At 39.1% G+C, this 25,710-nt stretch overlaps 2 protein-coding genes across 3 annotated transcripts in view; both read left to right on the forward strand.

Moving 5' to 3' along the window:
• The first annotated feature begins 103 nt into the window (after positions 1 to 103).
• SLC9B2 (solute carrier family 9 member B2) lies at positions 104 to 24,269 on the forward strand. 2 transcript variants are annotated; one of them, XM_063310312.1, is made up of 12 exons: positions 104 to 350; positions 4,624 to 4,726; positions 8,235 to 8,409; positions 10,124 to 10,294; positions 14,103 to 14,245; positions 15,520 to 15,647; positions 16,553 to 16,728; positions 18,229 to 18,335; positions 19,121 to 19,270; positions 20,173 to 20,281; positions 20,416 to 20,552; positions 21,940 to 24,269. In XM_063310312.1, exons 2-12 carry the CDS (start codon positions 4,634 to 4,636, stop codon positions 22,174 to 22,176), a joined length of 1,626 nt encoding a protein of 541 aa, XP_063166382.1. In that variant the 5' UTR covers positions 104 to 350; positions 4,624 to 4,633; the 3' UTR covers positions 22,177 to 24,269. The 2 variants fall into 2 exon arrangements, with proteins under 2 accessions (XP_063166382.1, XP_063166381.1); XM_063310311.1 differs by lacking the exon at positions 104 to 350 and adding an exon at positions 4,125 to 4,193 and having other exon boundaries at positions 4,622 to 4,726.
• The window catches only part of LOC134502394 (sodium/hydrogen exchanger 9B2-like), a 44,550-nt gene continuing 41,881 nt past the window's right edge, over positions 23,042 to 25,710 (forward strand). Inside the window, exons 1-2 of the mRNA XM_063310733.1 lie at positions 23,042 to 23,085; positions 23,327 to 23,456. Coding sequence (XP_063166803.1) covers positions 23,042 to 23,085; positions 23,327 to 23,456 — 174 coding nt within the window. The remainder of the gene's footprint in view (positions 23,086 to 23,326; positions 23,457 to 25,710) is intronic.

Below are 25,710 nucleotides of genomic sequence, written 5' to 3' on the forward strand. Positions count from 1 at the left end.
ACGGGCAGCCGCGATGGCTCGTACAGCTAATGTTTTCCTCGCCGGCAGAGGCTCTTCCCAGCCGCTCCTCCCTTTGCCGTCAAGAAGGGAGGGGAGCGTTATTAATATCGGCGGAGCGGCCTCGGACCGGGGAACCAGGCAAAGGGTTAGAAGGCAGCCGGCGCCAAGTAGGTGCGCTGCAACCTTCAGCTGCATTTTCCACCCGCCCGGCTTGAACGGCTTGGCAACCGGGACGGCCCGTCTTCTGTTGACAGCAGGCGAAGCTGTTAGCCAGGGGATCAGCCACCGCCGCCGTGGTGATCTCTGGAAGGTTTCCTGATCAGTCGCTCTCCCGGAGCTCGTTGGGCTAGGTACGTTTCGATTTCAGCGCTTTTCCTTCCAGGTTTCTTGCCCACTATCCGGACCGGGCAGATGGAATCACAGTGGTGCATCACTGAACGAGCTTACTGCGGTCCCCGCTCTGCTCCGTCCCTGCCCATGAAATGTAAGCCGACTAGTATCGAGATAGAGATCCGAGGTTGGAGAGCAAGGTGTTGGAGACGTGACCCCGCGTGCCCACTCCTTCCGCCCCGTGAGTGGGAAGACGCCTTTCCCGGTTACCACCGTCCGAGAGTTCAGATGTACTTGTCTTATGCAGGCACCGCACGCCTAGATTGTCGCAACTTGCTAGCTCTTATATATTCCTCGACATAACTGCCCCCCCGTCCAGAAAAATCAGCCCCTCTTCCCCGCTCTGTTGGGCATCATTTATTCGTTGAAAGTTTGTAGGCAGCGACCTGGTTAATATTTCTAATAAACTTTTGCTTCTGTGTCTGCTTCTTGACACAATGAAGTACTCTCCATTTAGAAAAGCCATTTTGGAGTAATTCTAAAAGTATGTTAGGAATAGCACTGATACAGATGCTTGTAGACCGAATGGTGATGATAATCTTCTAGTAAGTACTTTCTAGTCCATTGTAAAGGCCTTAATTAGATGCATGTAATGACAAATTAAAGGAACGTAGATGATCTTTCCACTGTTCCCTAGAAGTGAGTCATGTCCAAGGGAGTTTAATGTTAATGCTTGGTGACCTGGTCAAAGTTCCTTTCTCAAAATGATTTAATTTGGAAGCAAAGTTTGAATTCAGTGGAGCACTAGGCACTAAGCTCCCTTTCTTGCATACTGTAGGTGGGCTGCAGGGGGCAGGAGAGGAGAGGAGGTGGACACAAGGGTAGGCAAATGGCAAAAAAAGTTGTCATGATGGTATAACACAAACCACACCCAGTGTTGTGATGCAAGTATGGGCAGAGGTTGGGCTGTGGTGTCGTAATAAACATTTTGGCATCATCATAGCTAGGAACAATGCCTTCGCTTGGTTTTTCACATTGTGCTGGTCTATGATGTAATTTGGTTTGGTTTGGTTTAGAATGTATTATATAAACCCATCCATTGTAGTTCATAAACCATGGTTTATGGCTTATCCTTAAATATGTGATGTATTCAATAAAACACAGTTGAGGCAAATCATGGCTTTGTCTGACACGTAAAGCCAGTAATTGTGTTCAACACCATTTATTCTTAAGCACATTGCAGACAGCTTGAAGTGCTAGGTCCCAGATACAATTACAAGACATGATATTCCCGAAGATAATTGATTGGCTGTTGCCCAACAGGTTAATGACTGGGATTACCTTAAGGATAGTACAGTTGTGGCCACATTCCTCAGGGACTGATTTATTTCTATGCAAACTTGTCAACACCTTTGTGACAGAGGCAGATGCCAATGGGAGAGCACATATTCAGTACATATCCATAAAGTTACTATACAGTAACCCACATTACTGGCAAGAGATATCTGCTCCTGATCTTCCTATAGTTATAATGTATCTGTCCACCAAGGAGACTCATTCAGCTCTTCATTATTACTTTGGCATCAGTAGAGTATCTGTAGAGTATCCCAGGGGGTGTTAAAAAACGTTAGGAAGGCAGCTACAACTGTGCAATTAAACAATGTATAGTAAACATATATATTCATATGCAACACATGTAAACACAGTTTTACATGTATTGCATATCAATATATATGTTTATATATATTCATATATGCATCCATATATAAATATATATAAACATCCAGTAAAAGATAATTTGTTATTAGTTAAAAGCAATATCCATCCGTAATGATGAAGGATTCTGTCTTCTCCAAAGTAGTATTTGCAAAATGGAGACAAAAATGCTCAGATAGATTACTGATCTTCTGCTATTGTTGCAATTTTTTTTTTAATCTGTTCAATTGTGTCCAATTCTCGGAGACTGCCTGGACAAGTCCCTGCAGTTTTCTTGGCAGAGTTTTTCAGGTGTGGTTTGCCATTGCCTGCTTGCTAGAGCTGAGGGGAAGTGACTGGCCCAAGGTCACCCAGCTGGCTTTGTGCCTAAAGTGGGACTAGAACTCACAGTCTCCCAGTTCTAGCCTGATGCCTTAACCACTACACCAAACTGGCTCTGCAATGTTATTTAAGTTGACATAATTTTTCCTTTTATTAAAAGCACATTCTAAAACAACATATTTGAAATCCTTAAGTATGTTGAATCCCCCTTTTTTTCCTTCTTTGGTATTTGCTTTTTAGCTGCTTTATGACATATAAATGTCCCTGTTTTCATTATGGGACCTTATACCATTCTCTATCTGTATGATATAAATAATATCAGACTTACCATAAGTGGGGCTGATTTGAAGTGATTCCTGTGTCCAAAATTTTCCAAGGCCTGCTGGCTCCAGCTGGACAGATTAGCATGGAGATAATCCTGTTTCTTCATTCTTGGAGGTTCTTTTTTAATCCCCATGATACACAGTTTTAAACATCTGCACTATGTTGAGCCACAATTAGGCAAAGGAGTCCGGTGTTAAAGCTGTTTGTGGAAGTCTGTCCCTGTTCTGTGAGGTGAAGATACCTTGTTCTAAACCTTACTTGATAACAGAAATATCACCAGAAGTAGACTTCAGTTAGCAGATCTTTCTGTGATTGTCATTTTCCACCACAAGCCAACTCTCCAATCCACTGCACTGTTACAATTCCATTCTGCTACTGGATGTCACCTCTGCATCGTCCTCTCCTATGTCAGTCAGCAGCTCTGGAGTTTAGCTTTGAACTGCGAGTTACTTGTGCTTCTTTTTACACTAAAATAAAAACTGAATCATCTGCCTTTGTAGGAGTCTTGACTGAAGCTTTCTTGGTACAGACCAACAGGATGCTGGATATTTACAAGAGTTTTATTAGCTTTCTATTACCTGTTTTTCAAAAAAAAAAAATTAGGAATCCATGTACTACATTTTATATTACCTTTAAGCTGTAATTAGCACAAGGGGCTGCATGTGTCAAACAGGTATGCTCTTCAGGAAATTAGGATTAGCCATTTCTCCCTAACACGCACACCAAATAGGAAAGTTCTTTTAATTTTGCATGATACACAAAGTGGAACAATCATTAATGCTCTTTCCATTGTGTGCTGTTACACCTGTTTCAACACTTAACCTGGTAAAGCAAACTTCATTATCAGCCCAACTCAACAAAACCATCTTGTTCATGATGAGATAAAAAGATTTTTCCCCAATTAATATAATAAAAGGAACAAATGCTAGGCTTAGAAAGATCACTGCTTCTACTGAGCATTAGTTAATGTGGCAATTTTAGTAGCTGAACTGGCATTTGGTGAAACTCTTTTGTACTTTTTAAAAAATCAGAAATAACTAGTAAAGAAACTGCTTGTGAAGGTAATTCAATTTCAAGTTGCAAAGCTACATAATTGTGTTTTGGGAGCCACACCCTCATGTACGCATATGGATCTGTGTTGTTCTAGTTTCGATAATTAGGAAAGCATGGAACATTATTTTAATCAGATAAAAAATCTATTCTGAACATTTTCCAGAGTTCATGCACAAATCAGTGTTAGTCAGCTTGATCATATGGATATACTCACTGCACAGTCATGCTCCAGAGTGCTTGTGACTATTTCATATTTTTGCACCGAGCTCTAGCATCAGGACCAAGAATGTATTCATGTGACTAGTTACTGTAACTGATTCAGGATAAGCTGACTCAGAAATAACCCTAACAAAAAATATCAGATCAACTGAAGTAATCCTCATCTACTATCCTCAACATGTTAACCTTTAGAATTGGCCTTAGGAAGAGTGTTGACAGTCATCTACCCAAGATGCTCACACTCTTTGTATCCTTAGCCATGTATTTTCTCAACCAGCAGTTCACTCTTCAAAATAATTTGTGCTATCTCTGCACGCTGTGGGAAGAGTTGTAAAAACTGGGAAGAGAAATTAATTTACAGATATATTCTCAGGACCAATGTACACATGCATATGTATATATACAGTATATGATGAATGTGAGAAAGAGGGAGAGAGAGAGAGACAGAGAGAGAGAATGTTTAGATGAATTTCATATTGGAATCCATTTAAAAGTATTATTTTTCTGGGATGATATCAGTCAATTTAAAATAGTCTTTTGGCTTATGCTGATCACTTCACAAATGCAGGCCCTCACTGGATGTTGCAGATTGAGTGATGAACATGTGTTTATGTAAACTAGACAATATCTTTTTTCTTTTCTTTTTTGCTTTTCAACTAGGTTGATCAAAATGACAGAAGACCCAATGTCAGAAAGTTGGAACTCAACAACACTATCTGCAAATGCTAGCAATAATGTAATTCCCGTGCATGAAGCAACTCAGGTATTTGTTGCTGTTGCTGTTATTGTTTTACAAGTATATTGGTGATTTGGTTACTTTCATACATCTATAGCAATATTCCCCAATCTGGTGCACCTTCCATAAATATTGGACTTGAAATCCAGTGGGGACTGAAGGTATAGAACCATTGCAGGAATATTAATTTAATTTAATTTAATTTTTATCCCACCTTTATTATTTTTATAAATAATTCAAGGCGGCGAACATACGTAATATTCTTTCCTCTTCCTATTTTCCCCACAACAACCCCGTGAGCTGAGTTGGGCTGAGAGAGAGGGACTGGCCCAAATAGGGGAATTTCTGAACTACAGCTCCCATCGTTTCTCACCACTGGTCACACTAAGTCAATGCTTCCCAAACTTTTTCCTTCATTACCCAAAGCTGCTTATCAGAAAGTCCTTTTTACCCAGTGTAGGTAAAACATTTTAAGTCAATTTAAATGTCCCTGGTTTGATTGAGTAATGGGTTTGTGTGTCATTACCTGAAGAAAAACCACTTTTACCCAATTTTGGGTAATTTACCCAGGTTTGGGAAGCACTGTACTAAGTGAAGCTATAGTTCTCTAAACCACTAAGTTCCCCATCCAATCTACTGTACAGTGATCAGTCCAATGTATTATTGTTTTATTAATTGTGTGCAGTAAAAGGGAGAGTTGAGCTTGATGTTTGGGACTTCATGGACACTTCTGTGCAGTTTCTTTGGAGGTATAAGGAAGTATGCAGTGCTTTTAAAGAAGGCAAATTCCATGCTTTCAATCAATAGAAAAGAGATTAACTATAAATTGGCTACAGTTACAGTATAATGGCCTCATACAAATCTATAGAGTGGTTACATTCAGAATATTGTGTACAATATTCTGGTCACCATATCTCAAGAGGATTATTATGGAGCTGGGAAGGTGCAGAAAAAGGGCAACCTAGAAGATGAGAACAGTCTGATTTGGTCTCTTAATACTGCATCTTTGGTAAAATGAGCACAGCAGCATCTGTATTTTTTGCGCCAGATGAGGAAGGCACATCTTCCACCTCCCATCCTCCTTACTTTCTGTAGAGGCACTATAGAGAGTGTATTGACCAACTGTATTTCTGTCTGGTTTGGCGGTTGTAGTGCCTTGGATAAGAAGTCTGTGCAGAGGGTGGTGAGGGCAGCAGAGAAGATAATTGGGACCTCGCTTCCTCTCATTCAGGACATAACGCATACACGCTGTCTGTCTGGAACCTGAAATATTGTTAGTGACCCCTCCCACCCCCATTATGGCTTGCTCTCCTTGTTGCCCTCTGGGAAGAGATTCCGCTGCATCTGATGTAGAACAGCTACAGTAGATAAGGCAACAGTTTTGTCCCCCGGGGCTATTAGGCTCCTGAACTCTTAATAATCCCTTCTCACTCCATGGGAACACATGCTGGGTGTAAGACTTATATTTATTAGGATAAAGATTAGAGGACTGGAATGGGTAAAGAATGTATATTACGTATTGTAGTAATTATGGTATTCTTATTTTATTGCTTGAACCAATGCAACAAAATTTCATTTTAATGTACACTTTACAATAAAAGTTTATCTTATCTATCTTATCTTATCTTGTTTGCACAACTTCTATATGAGGATAGGATGCAATGGCTGGAGCTGTTTAGCTTGGAGAAATGACAAAAGAAGATATGACTGAGGTGTATTAAAGTGTACATGGTTGAATAGGGAGAGGTTCTCCATATCCCATACTACTAGACTAGAGGCAACTCAATGAAACTGACTAGCAGAACATCTAAAAGTGAAGCTTTTTCATATGATGTATAATCAGCCTGTGGAATATGCTGCCTCAGGACGTGTTATTGGCTGCTAGTCTTCAAAAATAGTCGTGATTATTGGGTGCTGCCTCTTTACATACTAGATTCATGGAACTGACAATGGGAGAAGAGACTTGATACACTATTTGTGGGCTTCCTAGATGCTTCTTGTGGGCCATTCTTGAGATGAACGTTGGCTAGACGGTTCTCATGATTTGCCACTGCCATTTTCCAGGATGCCTTTTCAACTTTCCAGTCTGCTTTAGGGCCCTGGAGTTCCCAGCAGTCTCCCAACCAGGCCAGACTGTAGTGATTGGGTTTCTTTTGAGTAATGAGTTAATCAGGGTAATATATAAATTATTGTAGCAGTTCAATAACGCTTGTATAACTAATAGACTGTGCCTATACTATATTAAGAAGTTCAGAATGCTGTATCATTAATAGAAAGATTTTGTTGTCAATAGGAAATGAAGCTCTCCATGTTATTCCTTAGATTTGCCTTTTTCTAGTATTTGTCTAAAGAACAAGTGTAATGCACCCTGCTTAGAGGGCTTGGCCCTAAAAAAAATCACATAAATTTTGTATTACAATTAAATAAATGAATGGAATCAGTTCCCAGCCCTCAGATTTCACTCTTGAGCATTATACAGTATCAGTTCTCTGTTTTAATTGCATATAATGCCATACACCAGGAAGGCAACCTTTTTTAGGTTTCATGGTGTGCCTTATTTGGGGACTGTAGGGGACATGACAGGGAATGCCATGCTGTCACTAAAGTGGGCAAGGTCAAAATATTTGGCTTCTATTGTTTTGCTCTGGGAGGCCTGAGGGAGATCTTAAGGGGCTAAATGGAAGCCTTAAGCCTTTGCAGGTTGGAGAAATCACAGATGGGGTGCAATTCACAGCCTGCAAGTTACCTATCCTTTCTTACAGTCTTTCTTTTCTGAACATGTATGGTACATTTACAGGGAGCATGGAATGGAAGGGAAAAAAACATTCTCCATATTAAACACCCACATCAACAATAATACAACAATAACACTGTATTTCCTGAAGCTAGCTGCAAAATTGCTTAGTGATAAGCCCAACCTTGCTCTAAGTTTTTAAGTAGGTGCAAAGTGCATCAAGACAAACTCTTAAATTGCAGTTACAAACCACAGAGCCTCCTTCTCCTACCTATCACTCTTCATAGAAATTGGACTTCAACTTATTTTATTTGCTGCATGGTCACAGACCAGAAGTTAACCTAAAAATCAGAGCAATGTACCTAAAAGCAATTTAATTAGGACAAAAATCATAAAAGACCAACAGATTTCATAAACCAACATATATATCAACATCTGTCCTTGTTGGTGCATAGTTCAACTGTTAAGCCACCCTTGCTTAGTTTGGTGCCATTGTTAGAGTTAACCTATAGACCAATTTCCCACCAGACAAATATATTTAGCCATTGGGTTCCCACCATATTTATATTTTATTATCTATTATATTTGTTCTATAGTTTATATGTCTTTTACCTATGTTTTATTGTAAACTGCCCAGAATCCCTTTTCCGGGGAGATGGGCGGTGATAAATTTTACTTAGAATTAAATCCCACTGAGTTCAATAACTTTTGAAAATTGTAAAAATTAGGACTTTAGCTGTAGTATTCCGATAAAAGGTGACAGGTGGTTGTTACTGGTATTGTTTCTTGGTTTCCACTCAGGTCGTCAGTATTTTGGACTCCAGAGCCCCCAGTGGCATTGTACCAACAAAAGAAACAGCTCCATTGAACAGGTGCAAGCAACACCCCCAGGGATCTCTGGCCAAGTTAAAGACCACAGGAAGAAGAATATTTGCTTGTCCTCCACAAGGCATCCTTGCCAGAATAGCAACAAATGGTGAGGAAAAAAAAATGAAGAAAAAAACCTGTTTTCTGTGGAACATATTTATTTGATGTAAAGACATACCTGGTTTTGTGCTTCACTGAATGGTGCTTTGCAGATACTGCTTTTTTTACCAATTGAAAGTTTGTGGCAACCCTGCATAGAGCAAGTCTATTGGCGCCATTTTTCCAACAGATTAGCATTTTTTTAGCAATCACATATTTTTTAATTAAGGTATGCACATTGTTTTTTGGGACATAATGCTATTGCGCACTTAATAGACTACAGTATAGTATAAGCATAACTTTTATATGCACTGGGAAACCAAAACAATTTGTGTGACTTGCTTTATTGCGGTGGTCTGGAACCGAACCTGCAATATCTCCGAGGCATGCCTGTGTTGCATTTTAATCAGTTCTGGAGTAGATCAGCATGGAAAAATTGGTCTGAAAAAAATGGGACTGCCCTGTGGCCTTCTTGCAATTTACACTGAGTGGTGCATGCAGAAAAGTGTAGGTGTAATAGAATATATCATTCCAGTGTATTTCTTCCACACCCACTTCTTGTCAGCCTTATCTGCCTATTAGCTGTCTGACTCACTCATAGGTTATTGTTTGACTAGGGAAATTGTAAATTCTAACCAATAGGAAAGTACTGATTGTTCACAATGCTGGTTCCTTCAGCAATGAAAATGGCCCTAACCAGTCAGACACTCCTCTGTCTTGTTCTCTCCCACAGTACTTTTTGACTCCCTCCGCACGGATGCCCCTGGCCAAGGGCCGTACTTGGTCGTTCACTTTTACGATGAAGGTCATATTGCAAGAAATAGTGGGTGATTTCACTTCACTTACATGTGATTAAAATTAAATATAATTAACACAATTACTCCTCAGTCATGCATTTAATCATTTCTGCCACTCTGAAAATTACAATTTGATAACACTTCTGGAGGTCACCAGGTACTGCAGCCAAGGCTAATTTAGGGTATCCCTGGGCCTCAGGCTGTGTCCTTCTGCAGCAGAAGCTTACTCTGCCAGTAAAACCCCATAGCTCAAACCTTCCCGTCAGACCTAGCTTTATGGATACTATGCAGGTATGCCCACCTTTTTCCTATATGCTGTCATACTAAAGTGTTTCTGTCTGTGTGTGTGATTTTTATTGGCTTGGGCCTCCTGCTAGAGGCCTCAAGACCACCTCCCTTTATGGGGGAGCTTATATAACTTTAGATGTTATCTAGGTTTTCTAATATCCTGCTTGACTTTCCAACTGCACCGGTTGGTGGAACACTATTTGCACAATAACTGATACCTCTGAAACTTGAACAGTTTGCTGTGCTACTAATACATACTTTTGTACTTTTGTTCATAAAGTACCCACTGAGATGATAGTGTAGCGTCCATCATTTGGTTGCATATTGTCACAAGACTGATTTATAAGAAACTTACTGACTGTGCAGATTTATAGCCACAAAAGGTAGCATTTGGCAAAAGCCAGGAAATGCATAAAAAGACCTAAGCAATGTTCTGTTTGCACTGGATATACTGGACTTAGAAGCACAGGTTTGTTTCTTCCAATTTTCTGTTTGTAAGTCTTAATCCAGACACAATTTAATAATAAACTGTTAAAGAACAAATAATAATTCCCTTTATATTTCTATATAAATGTGTCAAGAAATTCTAAGAAATATTTTCAAAATGTTTACATATTTTCCATTTTCTTCTTCTTCCAGTGGTAGCAGTAGTACTGATCTGGGCTGTAATCTGGTCTATTACAAACCGTGAAAGTCTTCCTGGTGGTAACCTCTTTGGACTTTTATTCCTCTACCTCTTTGCGGTAATTGGTGGTAAAATTATGGGCTTAATTAAATTTCCTGGTCTGCCTCCACTCCCTCCCCTTTTGGGTAAGTATGTTTTCAAATAGGCTGTATTTTTTCACACTGGCATTGTTTATTGAAACGAAGAATCCATTGTCAAAGTGCGACACAGTACACATTTAATAGTTAGATCATTAAACTATAATTAATTGGAAAAATACAGTATTACTTGGTGAAGATATTTTAATTACTGAGAAAGTCACTTAAAAGTTGACTTATTTGGGGTTGCTCTTTGATTTTGTGTTTTGAGATGAAATTAGTTGGACTAACTCCCATAATGGGGAATCCTAAAATAAATAGTTGCAAATGGACTTCAAAGTGCTAAGTCTTAGTGGTACAAATTAAGAAGCCACAGCTCAATTTACAGAAATGTTTCTGTTTCTCAAAAAAGTACTCATCTTGATCTTTAAGTAATTTGAAAATTGAATTAATTATCCCTTTTAAAGGTAAATGAAGAATTATGGGTCAATGAATGAATGAATGAAAGAATGAATGAATGAAAGAATGAAAGAAAATGAAAAATTATGGGGGCGTGGTGGTTCAGTGGTTAAGATGCCAGGCTTGTCGGCCGGAAGGTTGCAAGTTTGGTGGTTCGAGACCCGAGCACCGCATGACGGAGTGAGCTCCTGTACTTGCCCAGTCGCCTCAGCTCTTGCCAACCTAGCAATTTGAAAGCATGCAAATGCAAGTAGATAAATAGGTACCACTTGGTTTCCGTGATTGTCATGCTGGCCACATGACCACAGAAGTGTCTTTGGATAACACTGGCTCTTCGGCCATGAAACAGAGATGAGCACCACCCCTAGTGTCAGACACCACTAAACGGGAACCTTTACCTTATCTTTTTAAAGGTAAATAATCAACTAATACTTTTTTCAGTTTACAGCCCCAATCTGTGCCTGTTACACTAACAGTAGTTTCTGTAGGGGACCCATCATGGGTATGCATCCTGCAGATTATTTAAATTAACATTTATTTTCTTATCTATTAATCACTCCTTTGTTCTCAACCCACTACTTTTTTGGCTTAGGGATGTTTCAACTTACTGTCCTAACAGCCAGGAACCACGCTGAGACAAGGAATAGGTCTCTAGTGTTTTATTACTGCTACATAACAGAAAACCCTAACAAACTGAAGAAGCGTGGGAAAAACCCAGACATATAAACTCCAAAGACTAAGGCGGGCCCGATCTGTGTCTCTTTGGATGGCTACCTAATTCCTCAGTACTACGCATGCGCTTTACAGCCTGGATGGGAACCCCCTGCTCGCCATCCTTACTCATGACACTTACAGTGAAAAAGCTGCTTCACTTTTCAGATTCCCTTAAATTTTTGCCTCCCATTTGGTGTTTTAACCATGGTCTGTTGAACAAGCCATATAACCTGCTACACATAAAATACTAAGTCATAATCATGGATTACATACTGGAATGGCTGGATTCACATATCTCACTAAGTCAAAACAAAACACACAAACTGGCTGCATTCATGCAAAAACTGAACCCGGTTACTGAGGGTTCGCACAAAACATTGAACCATAAGCTAATCAACTGTGTTTGGTTTGCATATGAAGCTAAACCAGACAAACACACACAGACAAAAAAAACAAAACAAACAAAATCCCTAAGGTCAGCATTAACTAAGCTTAGTGGGTTGTGTGGTCTAGTTCAGCCTGTTGTGTGAATGCAGTTATTATCACTTTGTTTACTGTGTGAAAGCAGCTTAAAAGTATTAGATTATGATTCTATGTATAATTGATTTGCAGTGTTTTTTTTTTTTGCAATGATTAAAAAGTAAAAAGAAGAGTATGTTCACACAACATGCAAAACCATGGCTGCTGAACAAGTTTTCTGAATAATAACACCAACATATTTTTGCTAAGCATGATTGGACTTACTGTAGCCCTGAGAATGTAGCTGAAGTCCCACTTCATGCTACAACATAGCTTATTTAACCATGGTTTATTGAATAAACCTCCATTTAATAAAGCTCCATGGCTGGTTTTACTAACATGCAGTAGAAAACCAATTATTGTTTAGCACAATGTCTAGACAAGGGAAACATGATTTAACATGTTCAGTGTCTTTTCATCTAATAAGTTCTATGGGATTGTTACATTTATAGAAGAAATTTTGTGGAATACAAACTGTCAAGGTAATGCATGCTATATGCCAGCAAATTTGGAAAACACAAGAATGGCCATCAGATTGAAAAAAATCAACTTATATCCCCATACCAAAAAAGGGAAACACTAAAGAATGTTCAAACTGTCGAACAGTGGCACTCATTTCACATGCCAGTAAGGAAATGCTCAAGATCCTGCAAGGTAGACTTCAGCAATTCATGGAGCGAGAATTGCCAGATGTACAAGCTGGGTTTAGAAAAGGCAGAGGAACTAGGGACCGAATTGCCAATATCCGCTGGATAATGGAAAAAGCCAGGGAGTTTCAGAAAAACATCTATTTCTGTTTTATTGACTATTCTAAAGCCTTTGACTGTGTGGACCATAACAAATTGTGGCAAGTTCTTAGTAGTATGGGGATACCAAGTCATCTTGTATGCCTCCTGAAGAATCTGTATAACGACCAAGTAGCAACAGTAAGAACAGACCACGGAACAACGGACTGGTTTAAGATTGGGAAAGGAGTACGGCAGGGCTGTATACGCCCACCCTACCTATTCAACTTGTACGCAGAACACATCATGCGACATGCTGGGCTTGAGGAATCCAAGGCTGGAGTTAAAATCGCTGGAAGAAACATTAACAATCTCAGATATGCAGATGATATCACTTTGATAGCTGAAAGCGAAGAGGAACTGAGGAGCCTTATGATGAAGGTGAAAGAAGAAAGTGCAAAAGCTGGCTTGCAGCTAAACCTCAAAAAAACCAAGATTATGGCAACCAGCTTGATTGATAAACGGCAAATAGAGGGAGAAAATGTAGAAGCAGTGAAAGACTTTGTATTTCTAGGTGCGAAGATTACTGCAGATGCTGACTGCAGTCAGGAAATCAGAAGACGCTTAATCCTTGGGAGAAGAGCAATGACAAATCTCGATAAAATAGTCAAGAGCAGAGACCTCACACTGACAACAAAGGTCTGCATAGTTAAAGCAATGGTGTTCCCTATAGTAACATATGGCTGCGAGAGCTGGACCATAAGGAAGGCTGAGAGAAGGAAGATCGATGCTTTTGAACTGTGGAGGAAAATTCTGAGAGTGCCTTAGACTGCAAGAAGATCAAACCAGTCCATCCTCCAGGAAATAAAGCCAGACTGCTCCCTTGAGGGAATGATATTAAAGGCAAAACTGAAATACTTTGGCCACATAATGAGAAGACAGGAGACCCTGGAGAAGATGCTGATGCTAGGGAGAGTGGAAGGCAAAAGGAAGAGGGGCCGACCAAGGGCAAGGTGGATGGATGATATTCTAGAGGTGACGGACTCGTCCCTGGGGGAGCTGGGGGTGTTGATGACCGACAGGAAGCTCTGGCGTGGGCTGGTCCATGAAGTCACGAAGAGTCGGAAGTGACTAAACGAATAAACAACAACACAAACTTGTACAAATTTATTCAGGAGGAAAGCATTTTCTGTAGTGTTCCAGAGGTCAGGAAATGGGACTTTTTGTGAGATCTCAGGTTGCAGGAGTACGGCCCTTTGACTGCATGATCACAGGGAAGTTGTTTCCTTCTTAAGTGTTTAGTTCAAGTGGTGTTTGCCTTTTCTGTGAGTCAGAAAAGGAAGCATCTTTGACGGTGCTGGATTTCATAGCAAGCTTTTCCGATTTTGTAGCTGCCAATTGTGTCAGTCAATAAGATGCCTCTTCTTCCTCCTTTTTAGGAATGTTGCTTGTTGGATTTCTTCTTAGAAACATCCCATTAATCTGTGACATAGTCCAGATCAATGTGAAATGGGGAGCCTCACTGAGAAGTATTGCTCTCTCAATTATCTTGGCCCGTGCTGGCCTTGGCCTGGACCCAAAGGTGGAGTATTAAATGGTCTTTGCTTAACAAATGCATAATCAGGTGATAAAGCAGTGACTAAGCTCTGATTCACATACTGAACTAGGTCACAATTTGGTTAACCCTGGTTTATTGAACAAACGGAAGTGGTTGGGGCTGCATAACAGATTAAGGCTTAGTGTGCTCCTAAATTCCACTTTTCAAAACTTCTGGAGTCCCCTCTTACCACAATTGCCAAAAATCACTGGCTTGATTCCCAACAAAAACTGTGGTGCCAGCTCTAAAATTGGCTTAAAATTGTTTTAAGAAACAAAACACACCCCCTCTCCTTAGCAAGCCCCCCAAAATACTGAACATCCTAGTAGTTCAGCTGTATCTGGAGTGCTACAGGTTACCTGTTCCTGCTTTATACACAAACAAAACCATTGTAAACACAACACATAGGAGAAAATCCTCTGTTCTTCCACCTTTTCTAAAGCAGCATGCTCAGTAGGTAGGTCTTTCATATCCAGTTGGTAAAAATCCATTTAGGATCTCTGTATTTCTTTGCTGCTATCTAGTAGAGAGCCAGATTTTTGCAGATATGGTAGCCCTATCATTGTGTAGAGCCAGTTTGGTGTAGTGGTTAATGTACCAGGTTAGAAACTGGGAGGCCGTGAATTCTAGTCCCACCTGAGACACAAAGCCAGCTCAGTGACTTTGGGCCAGTCATTCTCTTTCAGCCCTAGGAAGGAGGCAATGGCAAACCACTTCCAAAAAGCCTTGCCAAGAAAACTGCAGGGACTTGCCCAAGCAATCGTCAGGAGTCAAGACTGACCCAAGGCACAAAAAATAATTCATAACTTAACATCACAACACAACACAATACTGTGTAATATTTTGATCACAATGCCTTAGCACAGCTTGGTCTAGAGGGAACACAGATACTGATCCCAAGGTTTCTGATCCTTAGATCTTTCGTTTCAAGCACCCTACTTCTATCTGCATTACTTATTTATGATTAATTCCATTTATATGCCCCCCACTAGATATGTGACTCAGTGCAGTATACTTAATTAAAAGTATAACCAATGAATATAACCAACAAAATAAACAGTGGAACAAAATTTTATTAAAACATACTGCATTGGAGGCTATTCAGACAACCAGAACAATAAAAAAATAGACTCATAAAACCTCTGGAGCCAGGTCCTGGGCCACTGCCAAATAAAGCAAATCTCATGGGGTTTTCTTCAGCAGCCTTCAAAACATTTAAAAAGCAATTCCACTGACGTGCAAATGCATTTATCTTGCAGGCTCTGAAAAAACTAAAGGCCGTCTGCTTTAGATTAAGCTTGGGACCCTGCCTCATAGAAGCATGTATAGCAGCTGTCGTATCTCATTTTCTCATGCACCTGCCATGGCAGTGGGGATTTATACTTGGGTAAGCCACTCTTCCAACTTAAAATATAGCATTTCTTTTTCTTTTCTGGGCCAAAACTGTTTTCCTATTCCATGAAGTTATGGGCACAGGGTGGGTGTCACATCTGGTTTGGTTTGGTTTGGTTGTGCTATATAAATATAGGCATACATTCTTGTCCTACCACACAGGGTTAGGGTAGGAATTAAAACTCTCATCCATAAATACATCTGGAATTTACAAGGTTGCATGTTCAGTCAGCAAACCTAGATTAAAACATTATTAATTCAAGAGAAGACTTTCTTTAACCCTGTTCAGAAGTCTTAAAAAGATCTTAAGACATATTGTTAACAAGAATTTCTTAATAAACCATAACTGGTTTTACATAACAAGCTCAACCACAAACTAGGATAGTGTAATAGTGAAGCTCTTGGACTAGAAGCAGAAAGATTCAGGTTCTAGTCCACCCTCAGCCCCAGAAGCACTCTGGGTGACCTTGGGATAGTCATCCCTCTTTCAAATCAACCTATGTCACAGAGTTGTTCTTGGGGGAAAAATAGGAGAATGGAAGATTATGTATGGGACCTTGAGCTCCTGAATCAAAGGTAGGATACAAATAATCATCAACAACTTTGGTTTACAAACTTCAATAGTTGGGTTCATGCCATATATGAAACCACAATAAAGAAATAGTATGATCTACTATATTAAGTAAACTGCTGAAAGGAATCAGTCTACATTCCTAACATAAAAGTTTTTGTAATGCTATTAGCACTTTTGTGGTGCATTTTCCAACTCACAGCACAGTTCCTCAGTTTTCCCTTTCTCTGGTAAATTGCAGATAATACTTTGACTGAGGAAGCTAGCACAAAGTGTAAGAAATAGCCAGAAATCGATGTAACTAAAAGTTCATGTGCTTATGTGTTCAGATTTGTCCTAGGTGCTGTGTCTCCTGCTGTTGTAGTCCCCTCAATGCTGGTTTTACAAGCAGGAGGATATGGTGTTGACAAAGGTATCCCAACTTTGCTAATGGCTGCAGGAAGTTTTGATGACATCCTGGCTATTACAGGTTTCAACACCTGCTTAGGGATAGCATTCTCTTCAGGTACTTGTCTATTCTATTGATAAACCACATCAAAGCCACTGTCTTCTTTGTGATAATGTTAGTTTATTCTATACAACTAATGTGTTTTGTATAAAAAGATACATGCTGATTTTATACCAGAATCTTTATTCGTGACACAATTCATAAAATGACATTGTCCCTGTGGTCAGGATGAACCTAAGACCTTAGTGCACATATTTCTTCACTGGCCCTTCTATATAAACTTACATGGTGGTATACCTATACTACCTCCTAGTAGAGATTAAGCTTTCAATGAAGGAGAAGAGGTTTGTTTTCTATTCTCAGACTGGCACCCTGCTACTACGAATGGAGTTGCCAAGTTCTTATTGGCAGTTATTGCCCTAAGAAGGCTTAAGGTGTCCTAATTTTGGAATGATGTCATGAGGAAGTCCTTTTATTTAAATCTTATTTTTATTTTATGTACTTTGTTTTGTTCTGCTTTATTTCATTCTCTTTTGTTTATTATAAGTATAAATTTTAATTGGCAAATCTATAGGATGGCTTTTATTGCTCCTATTGCTTTTGAGCTTGCTTTTACAGTACGTGTGTTTTAGGGTTGTAACTATTTGCTGGTCATTGACCATAAATAAAAGTTTTCAGGCACATTGAGATTTAGCGCTTGTTGGAAGCAGGAGGAGGGATTTTGGGTTACATAAAGCAAGGAGGGGGAACCTGCGGTTCTCCAGATAAAGCTGAGCTATAACCCAGCAATACAAGATAGTGTGTCCAGTCATAATGGATATTTAAGGACCAAGTATAAGGTTTGGTTTTAAGTATGTGCAAAATGTCCTGTACAAGAGTTGAAAATATTCTGGAAAACTCTGGGATACTTCATCCTTCCTCCCCTGCAATGATTTCTCAAGAATATTCTTGTTTCCAAAATGTTTTGTGCATCTCTAATGTTAACCCATTACCCAAATTCAGCTTGGGGTACCTGAGAGAAGGCTTCCTCTCATACAGATCTTCCTAACTACTATTATCCTCATCGGAGGCCCTAATGATTGGATCACATACAATAGATATAGCATATATTTTCTACAACGTATTTTCCTTCAAAATAAAGCTTGTTAAAGTACATGTTAAACACATTATGTGAGAATATTAAGAGCCCTTGTACTATCAGATTCTGAGAATCATAAAAACATGCAATATGCATTTTCAGTATTATCTTATAAATGTCCTGACCATTATTTACATACCTAACCGTGGTAATTCAAAAGGACAAAATCAATACATTATCTACTATAGCTTCAAATGGTTCAGCAAATCCTGGAAGACCACCTGTTTCTCTCTCTCTGAAGTACAAAATTCAGCTAGAAGGACTTTTGATTCCTCCTCCTCTTTTACTGCCTACTTTTTGTATAACAACAATCAAGACTTTGGATATTTTCTTTGGAAGGCTGGCCATGCTTATAAGTACCAGCTGGGGGACCATCCAAAAATCCATTTGAATCCTCTTTTTCTGCTTTGCCAAAACAGGCTCCACCCTTGAAAATGTCCTTCGAGGTCTATTAGAAGTTGCAGTGGGTATAGCAGCTGGTGGACTTCTAGGCATTTTTCTTCGTTACTTTCCCAGCAAGGATCAGGTAAGAAGAGAACCCCTTGTGAAATGTAGCAATCTTGTATCTCTTGAAGCATGAGAATAAACAATAACACCACATTTAAAATGAACTCTCCATCCACTTTAGCTGGAATGATAGGTATAGTGATACATTAAATATCTGGCAGGGTTGTAAATGCTGTGATCAGAAGAACGCTTTGAACCTCATGCAAATACCAGCACAGTATCACTATGCTATTCATTGAAGTTGTCCATCTTTGTTCAGGCTTCTGAAAAAAAATCATGCTAAAGAGTTAAGTCTTTAAAACAGTGTATCTTTTTTTTCAGACTCCTGAAAAAAATTGGGTTGCTTTAATGCATAGTAGAGGTGAGAGATTACTATCCTACTTGTGTGATCTCCAAAGTAGTTTTTCTAAATTCTTTCTGAAGCATGCACTTTTTGAAGTCTAATATACCTAGACTTCTGGTATATTAATTTTAAAGAAAAGGTAAAGATTGCTTGAACTGAATTAGGGATCTATGCAGTTTTCTTTGCAGCATTCTAGAAGTGATTTGCTGTTGTCTTAATTCTGGATTTTTTTTCAACTTCCCAATCTAACTAACAGTCCTGGAATTTCCAGGCAGTTTCCCATCCAGAGGTGACCATACTTAGCTTTTCATATTAGCCAAGATTTACAAGACTTGCCAAGGATTTATAAATTTTGTACAGTCACACATATCCAAAATATTATATTCTCTTCAAAATTTCTTGTCATGTTTGGATTGACATTTATGAAGTATGTCTCTTGCTTTTTCCAATTTCTCTCCTAGGCATATCTTGTATGGAAGAGAGCATTCTTTGTTATAGGCCTATCAATGTTTGCAGTTTTTGGCAGTATGTATTTTGGCTTCCCTGGATCTGGAGGATTGTGCACAATTGTCTTGGCATTTCTGGCTGGATTAGCATGGTCTGATGAGAAAGTGAGTATTTAGTTATCATGTAGCCAGAAAGTCACCTTGATTCCAAAATATGAGAGTTTGTGAAATATTCTGGACAAGTTGAATGTATAAGAAAATATTTCAACCTGGACTACTTTGGTTCCAGATTCTAGCCATTTCTTGATGGGCTGTTTTGAGATTCTCCATCCTATGGTTTATGGGCATTTTTAAAAATAGTATTTCTGCATATTTGAGGGTTTCTCCAAACCTGCTATCTTCTTCCTGTAAGTGGTACCTTCTTGAGCTCATAAGCAGTGACGTTCAGTTTCTGAAAAAAGAGGAAACAGTGCTAATATTTCATCACAGTAGAGTTATTCTTAACTTAGGCTTAGCGGCTTTATCATGTAGATTTTTTCCCCTTTCAACCAAAGCAAATGTTGTTCTGAATAATTTTTTTAATGAAGCTAGCATACATCTCTACTGAGTATTATGAATGAAAGTGAATGGGACTACATGAGAAACAGTGGGTTTTAATAAAAAAAGGAGAACCCTGGGAAAGAACTACCACCTTTTTAGTTACTTCTGTAACATGCCAAACAACATGTTATGGAAATAATTAAAAGATGGTATCAGTTTAGGCTGTGTTTGTGGTGATGGTACAAAACTTTCTAAAAGGTGGGACATCTATAATTTCAAAGCTCCTATTAAGTTATTAGAAAGGTCCTTAATTAGCGACGTCTTTGAAAGGCAATGATGCCATCTTTATAAATAATGATAGAATCACTCTTCCTAAGATGACAGCAAGAAGATGTATTATTTAATTGGGTCACTTAATTTTTGGAAAATCACATTTAATAATAAAAGGATTGAATTTGTGTGTGTTAATATCTTCTGCATGAATGTGCAGTACTGTGCAACAACACATGCTTTTGCTTTTTTTGCAGAAAGAGGTAGAAAAAATTATTAAGGTTGCATGGGAGATTTTCCAACCTTTTCTTTTTGGTTTAATTGGAGCTGAAATAGCTGTTGCATCTCTTGATCCTCAAACAGTTGGTAAGTTTTTTAACAAATGGGTATTTATGGCTATTGTTTGGAGGGGATAGCTAATCAGAGGGAAGCTTATGCTGTTCAGTTGTTGAGATTATTTTTTAAAAGCAGAAATAATTAACTCTATTTCTTTGCTGCAGGATTCTGCATTGCCACACTGGCTGTTGGACTGGTAGCCCGAATTACAGCCACATTTGTGTTGGTGTGTTTTGCTGGCTTTAAGCTGAAGGAGAAAATATTTATTTCACTGGCTTGGATCCCCAAAGCCACTGTGCAGGTATATTGCATTTTTATGGCAGATTTCTCTCTTCTGGAAACAAAGTTAATTGTATACATTAATCCTTCCAAGAAAGTTTAAAAATTTATTCACCCATGTGCTCGTCTTACTTTCAGCCTTTTCTCTCTTCTTTTTTATCCTATTCATTGTTCACATTTTTTTACTGAATAGCAGAAACTTTGTTGCCCAGTAAAGACATAAACTCCCCATCTCCTATCCATAGCTGGGAAATGAGGATGGTTATTACAATGCTACAAGCATTCAATCTTTATTCCAATGCAAGTCAAGATCACTCATAGCCTGGATTTGCAATCCTATTTACAAATTTCCTTTTAGGAACACAATTTTTGATAGCACTAATGCAACAGTTGTACCACAACATCATACAACTATTTCCTTAAATGTAGTGAGATGATCCACCTGTACTAGAAAAGTGTTTGGAAGTATAGCACCATTGTGATGAATCACAAGGCTGAATCTTCCTAATTGGATATATGATTTTCCAGAAGCAATAAGAGACTATTCATCTGATATTGTAAGCTCAAGACTGACTTTGGACCATGCACCTCTTAGTCAGTTTGTCTTAATCACCTGTGAGCAACCCAAGGGGTACAGGCTCTTTGTAACTCTAGGGTGTTTTCAGTGTTGTTGAAGTGAATGTTAAGTCACTGCCACCAAATTTTGCTTATCTGTGTAAGTGAGAGAAAGAGAGTAGGCTGACAAGAGGGAAACTAGCCTTCAGCATACCCTCTATTTCTTGTCATCCCAAAATTACCAGTTCTCTGTCTTAACTTCTAAGGTAGTAAAGTCCAAGCCACCTAAACTTCAAAAATATAAACAGTGATATTAATAAGGCTCTTAAAAGAGACTACTATACACTGTAGTCTGTACTATAAATACATTCCTTGTTTGTTGCAAGATTCGCTGCAGTATTTTTCACCAGGTACAGCCCTCAAACACTTTAAGACTGATTACAGTACATCAAAATTTGAAAATATTATATGAAGAATGAGCTAACCCCCTTTAAAAGGGTAACTTACAATCCAGTCATCTTCCAAAGGATCAATTAAAGGGATCACTTAAAATAAGTCATTATGAAATTCAGTTATTAGATAGACACCAATTTAGATGCTCTTGAAAGGGGTCAAAACAAATTAACTGAGAATTGGTCTCTTAACAGCTGCTAGTCTTAATATCTAGGTACTATCAGCTGAAAGATAGGTAGCAGACCTTAAATACCAGCTGCTGGGGAACAACAATGTGAAGGGCTTGTTGTCCACCTAGTTGGCTGCTGTATGGTATGGAATGCTCGATGAGACAAGCTCTTGGACTGAATTTTTTAAATGTTCTTTTGTTATGTTATCTATTGTTTCTTTTCTCTTGGCAGGCTGCAATTGGTTCAGTTGCCTTAGATACAGCACGGGAGCAGGCAGATAAACGATTAGAGAAGTATGGCATGGATGTCTTGACAGTTGCTTTCCTGGCAATCTTAATCACAGCTCCAATTGGAGCTGTAATAATTGGGTTGGCAGGGCCCCAACTTCTCCAAAAGGCTGCTGATACCAACAGAGAAGATCATATATATGAAGAAAGAGAAGAAATAGAAATACACGGGCCAGCATAGGGAAGTGTGAGCGCAGCCCACAGATTACCTACACTGAGACTTCTTAGGAATCATGGTGTCTACAAGTAACCTATAGAAGTTTGAAGGCCTATAAGATACACTGTAGATCTTTCAAATATATGTATATATTTTTTAAGATGAGACCTGTTGGAGTTGTTTAGTTAGTCAGAGCCAGTGTTAGTCATAGTTTTTCGTAGGTTTACTTTTGGTGGCTAGCAGTTCATTAGGTAAAGAGAAGGTTAGTGGCTACTGAATTATTTAAAGTACCTGAAGGAGAAGAATAAATAAAGCTGTTGAGGTTAAACATACCTGGGTTAACAGAAGTCTTCTAGATGCACTGCCTGGGTGAGAGCTAGGGATTACTGATAAAGACTTCCATGCCTCCCTCTTGTGGTGGGAAAATAGTGGGGATTGAGATTTTTTTTTTACTGGTAGGGACTTTGGTAGCCTGAAGTCTTCTCTGAGGGATAAGTTGGTAAGGGTAAATTAGTGTAGTTAAAGTAGATTATACGCAGATAATGTTGAAGAGAATTGGTGTGTTAGGGGTGTAAATGGTGGGTGCCAGGCTAAAAATGTCCTTAAGAGGTAGCTGTTGCCTGGGGTATGTGTGTTGGGTGAGAGCATGGCAAGATAAATAGGAAGAAAGGAATGTTGTGATGGGGCCCACCTGTGGATTATGACAGGCAGAGGTAGGTATGGCAGGAAGCACCAGCTCGACTATTACAGGAAAAGAGAGACCCATATATTTGTGTAGGTCTCTTCTTCTAAGCCAGATATTCCAGACCAGGGCCCAGGTGGTTGAATTGCTGGGCATCTTGGCCTCCAGTTACTGCTGGAAAATGACAAGTCAGTGCAAAATAAGACCATGTCCATCTACGACATGTTGGTGGATGAATCTGCTGACTTGGTGTAAATTACTGAAACCTGGGTGGACAATGATGGGGATGTAGCCCTGTTGCAAATTCGCCTTGCTGGTTTTCAGATCATGCAGCAGCTGTGACACTGTGGCCAAGGAGAAGAGGTTGCTGTGATGGTACAAGACACCTTTGCAGTGATGAGGAGCACTGTTCCAAGGGTGATTAGATACAAATGCCTGTATATGACATTGGGCTATAGAAAGCCCTCCATGAATTTCTGGATGTCATCTCAGGGATGGTGATGGGCCTCCCAAGATTGTTTGGGGGAATTTTGAGCTTCATGCCCTGGAAGAGAGGTTCAGTGTATTTCATGAGTTTATGGTGATCATGGACCTGCCTCAAGTAATCCCAGTGCCAACAGACGTAAGTGAATATTCATTAGACCTGGTCTTTTCTTTGGAGCAAATAAGACAACTGGAGATGGAGGACACTGATACCTATTGTCTGCCACGGTCAGATCACTTCCTCATCAAATTCATAGACACCCAACTCTTCCATATACATGGTAAACCTTTTCAATTGGTGTGCTCCAGAACCTGGATGGATTCCAGTGGACTTCAGAGGAAATGTGAAGGGTTTCCTGATAAACTGGTGAATTATTGTGTTTTGTGTCTGGCTGACCTATGGATCCAGCTGTTTCTGACAACTGGGGGGGGTACTAATTTTGTATATGTTCATTTTTTTATGACCTACTCTGTTGTACATTGCCCAGTATATACAGATTGAAGTGGGCTACAAAAATTATAAAATAAATGAATACTATTGAAAAATACATTTTTATTCAATCAATATCCAAATGTGCCTTCATCCTTCTGGAGAAGAGCAGTCACAAGCACACTGCATAATTTGGACCTGGTATTTTATGGATGAAATAAACAGCAGCCAGATTTGGAGATATGAGTGCTAGCTAAGAGTAGAGAAGTAAGTATTTCATATGGCTTCCAAGTACTAAGCATAGAAGAAAAACACATGTAGGATCAATAATGGGAGGAAATAATATAAGACTAAATTTAGGAAGTTCATAATAGCTAGTAAAAGCTCATCTGTTATTTTCAGTAGATAAAGGCAGTATCTTGTGCTACTGCTGGTTGCGTACCATTTTTGGAATAATTTTGTGCCATCCTAGAACTGATTGTTTTCCTTATATATAAAACAAAGTGGCTTAATGAGCATTCATTTATGGCTTTCAGCCAATTAAATAAACCCGACCATGCAAGTCCTATGTTCACACAGCTCCACTGTGTTCAGTGGATCTTACTCTTAGGTAAATATATATAGGAAGGAAGGTTTAGTGAATTGATTCTTCCAATCTTTGTAAATATTCCTACATACATACACACAGTCTAAGAAGAACTCTTATTTCTCTCAGGTATAAAACATACTATTCTGTTTTGGTTTTGGTTTGGTTTTAATATTTCCTTGTCTTGAAAAATAAACTTTAAAAAATGCTGCCTAATGAATCAAAGGTGCCTTGGTAGCTGAACATTATGTAATGATTCTGAAATGATCTACATTATGTCAGTACCAGCAAAAATATTATAAGCCTGACCAAAGTATAAAAAAGTGGCAACTGTTCCAAAAATTAAAAATTAACTGAGTTATGAGACATAATTATGAAGAAAATGAAAAATTTCTTAAAAGAGTAAGGACAAGTGTCAGTCATATAATCAGATTCTAAAATACTATTTATATTATTTTTGTTCAAAGCAAAAATAATTGTATTTTCCAGATCATGCATTGCTGAGCCTGAGAAATGCTTCACTGAGCTATGGTTTGCTTAAACAATAACCCATGGTTTATTTAATGACCACAATTGGCTTAAACTATAAACCACCTACAAACCATACTGAATGGGTTGATACAACATGTTAAGCAATAATTCTATTTTAGCTTGGCATCATGGGCTTCCACAGGTGGAGCAGCAAACATCTGAATGAGTATCATAATGCCACAATGCAAACTCTAACCCTTTTGTACTTGCATCATGATTCACAAGTAAGTGCATAATGAGCTGGACTTGCATCAGGAAAACCTGGTTGCTGCAGATGCCTGCACTTGGCCTGTTGTGTAAATGCCACCTCCATATTCATTTTCACGAGGAAGCTTTGTCTCCGTCATCCCCAATCTAATTGCAATTTATATCTTATTATTGATATGTATGGAGGCAGAACATTCCAGTAAATATTTTTGGAAATCTGGTTTTAAAGGCAGGGAAAGGCAGCAGACAGGAGCTGATTAAGCCTTAAGATCTTGCAATGCACTAACTATATTTGTGTGACATGCTAAGCCAAAGAGATTCAGTTTATGAGCACACACAGGCTGCCATCTTATTCCACCCCCTCCCCCTCCTTGCTGCTCTTTGGCCATGTTGTTGTTTATTCATTTAGTCGCTTCCGACTCTTCGTGACTTCATGGACCAGCCCACGCCAGAGCTTCCTGTCGGTCGTCAACACCCCCAGCTCCCCCAGGGGCGAGTCCGTCACCTCTAGAATATCATCTATCCGTCTTGCCCTTGGTCGGCCCCTCTTCCTTTTGCCTTCCACTCTCCCTAGCATCAGCATCTTCTCCAGGGTGTCCTGTCTTCTCATTATGTGGCCAAAGTATTTCAGTTTTGCCT

This window comes from Candoia aspera, chromosome 8, assembly GCF_035149785.1.
Source record: "Candoia aspera isolate rCanAsp1 chromosome 8, rCanAsp1.hap2, whole genome shotgun sequence".
In the NCBI taxonomy this organism is placed as follows: domain Eukaryota; kingdom Metazoa; phylum Chordata; class Lepidosauria; order Squamata; family Boidae; genus Candoia; species Candoia aspera.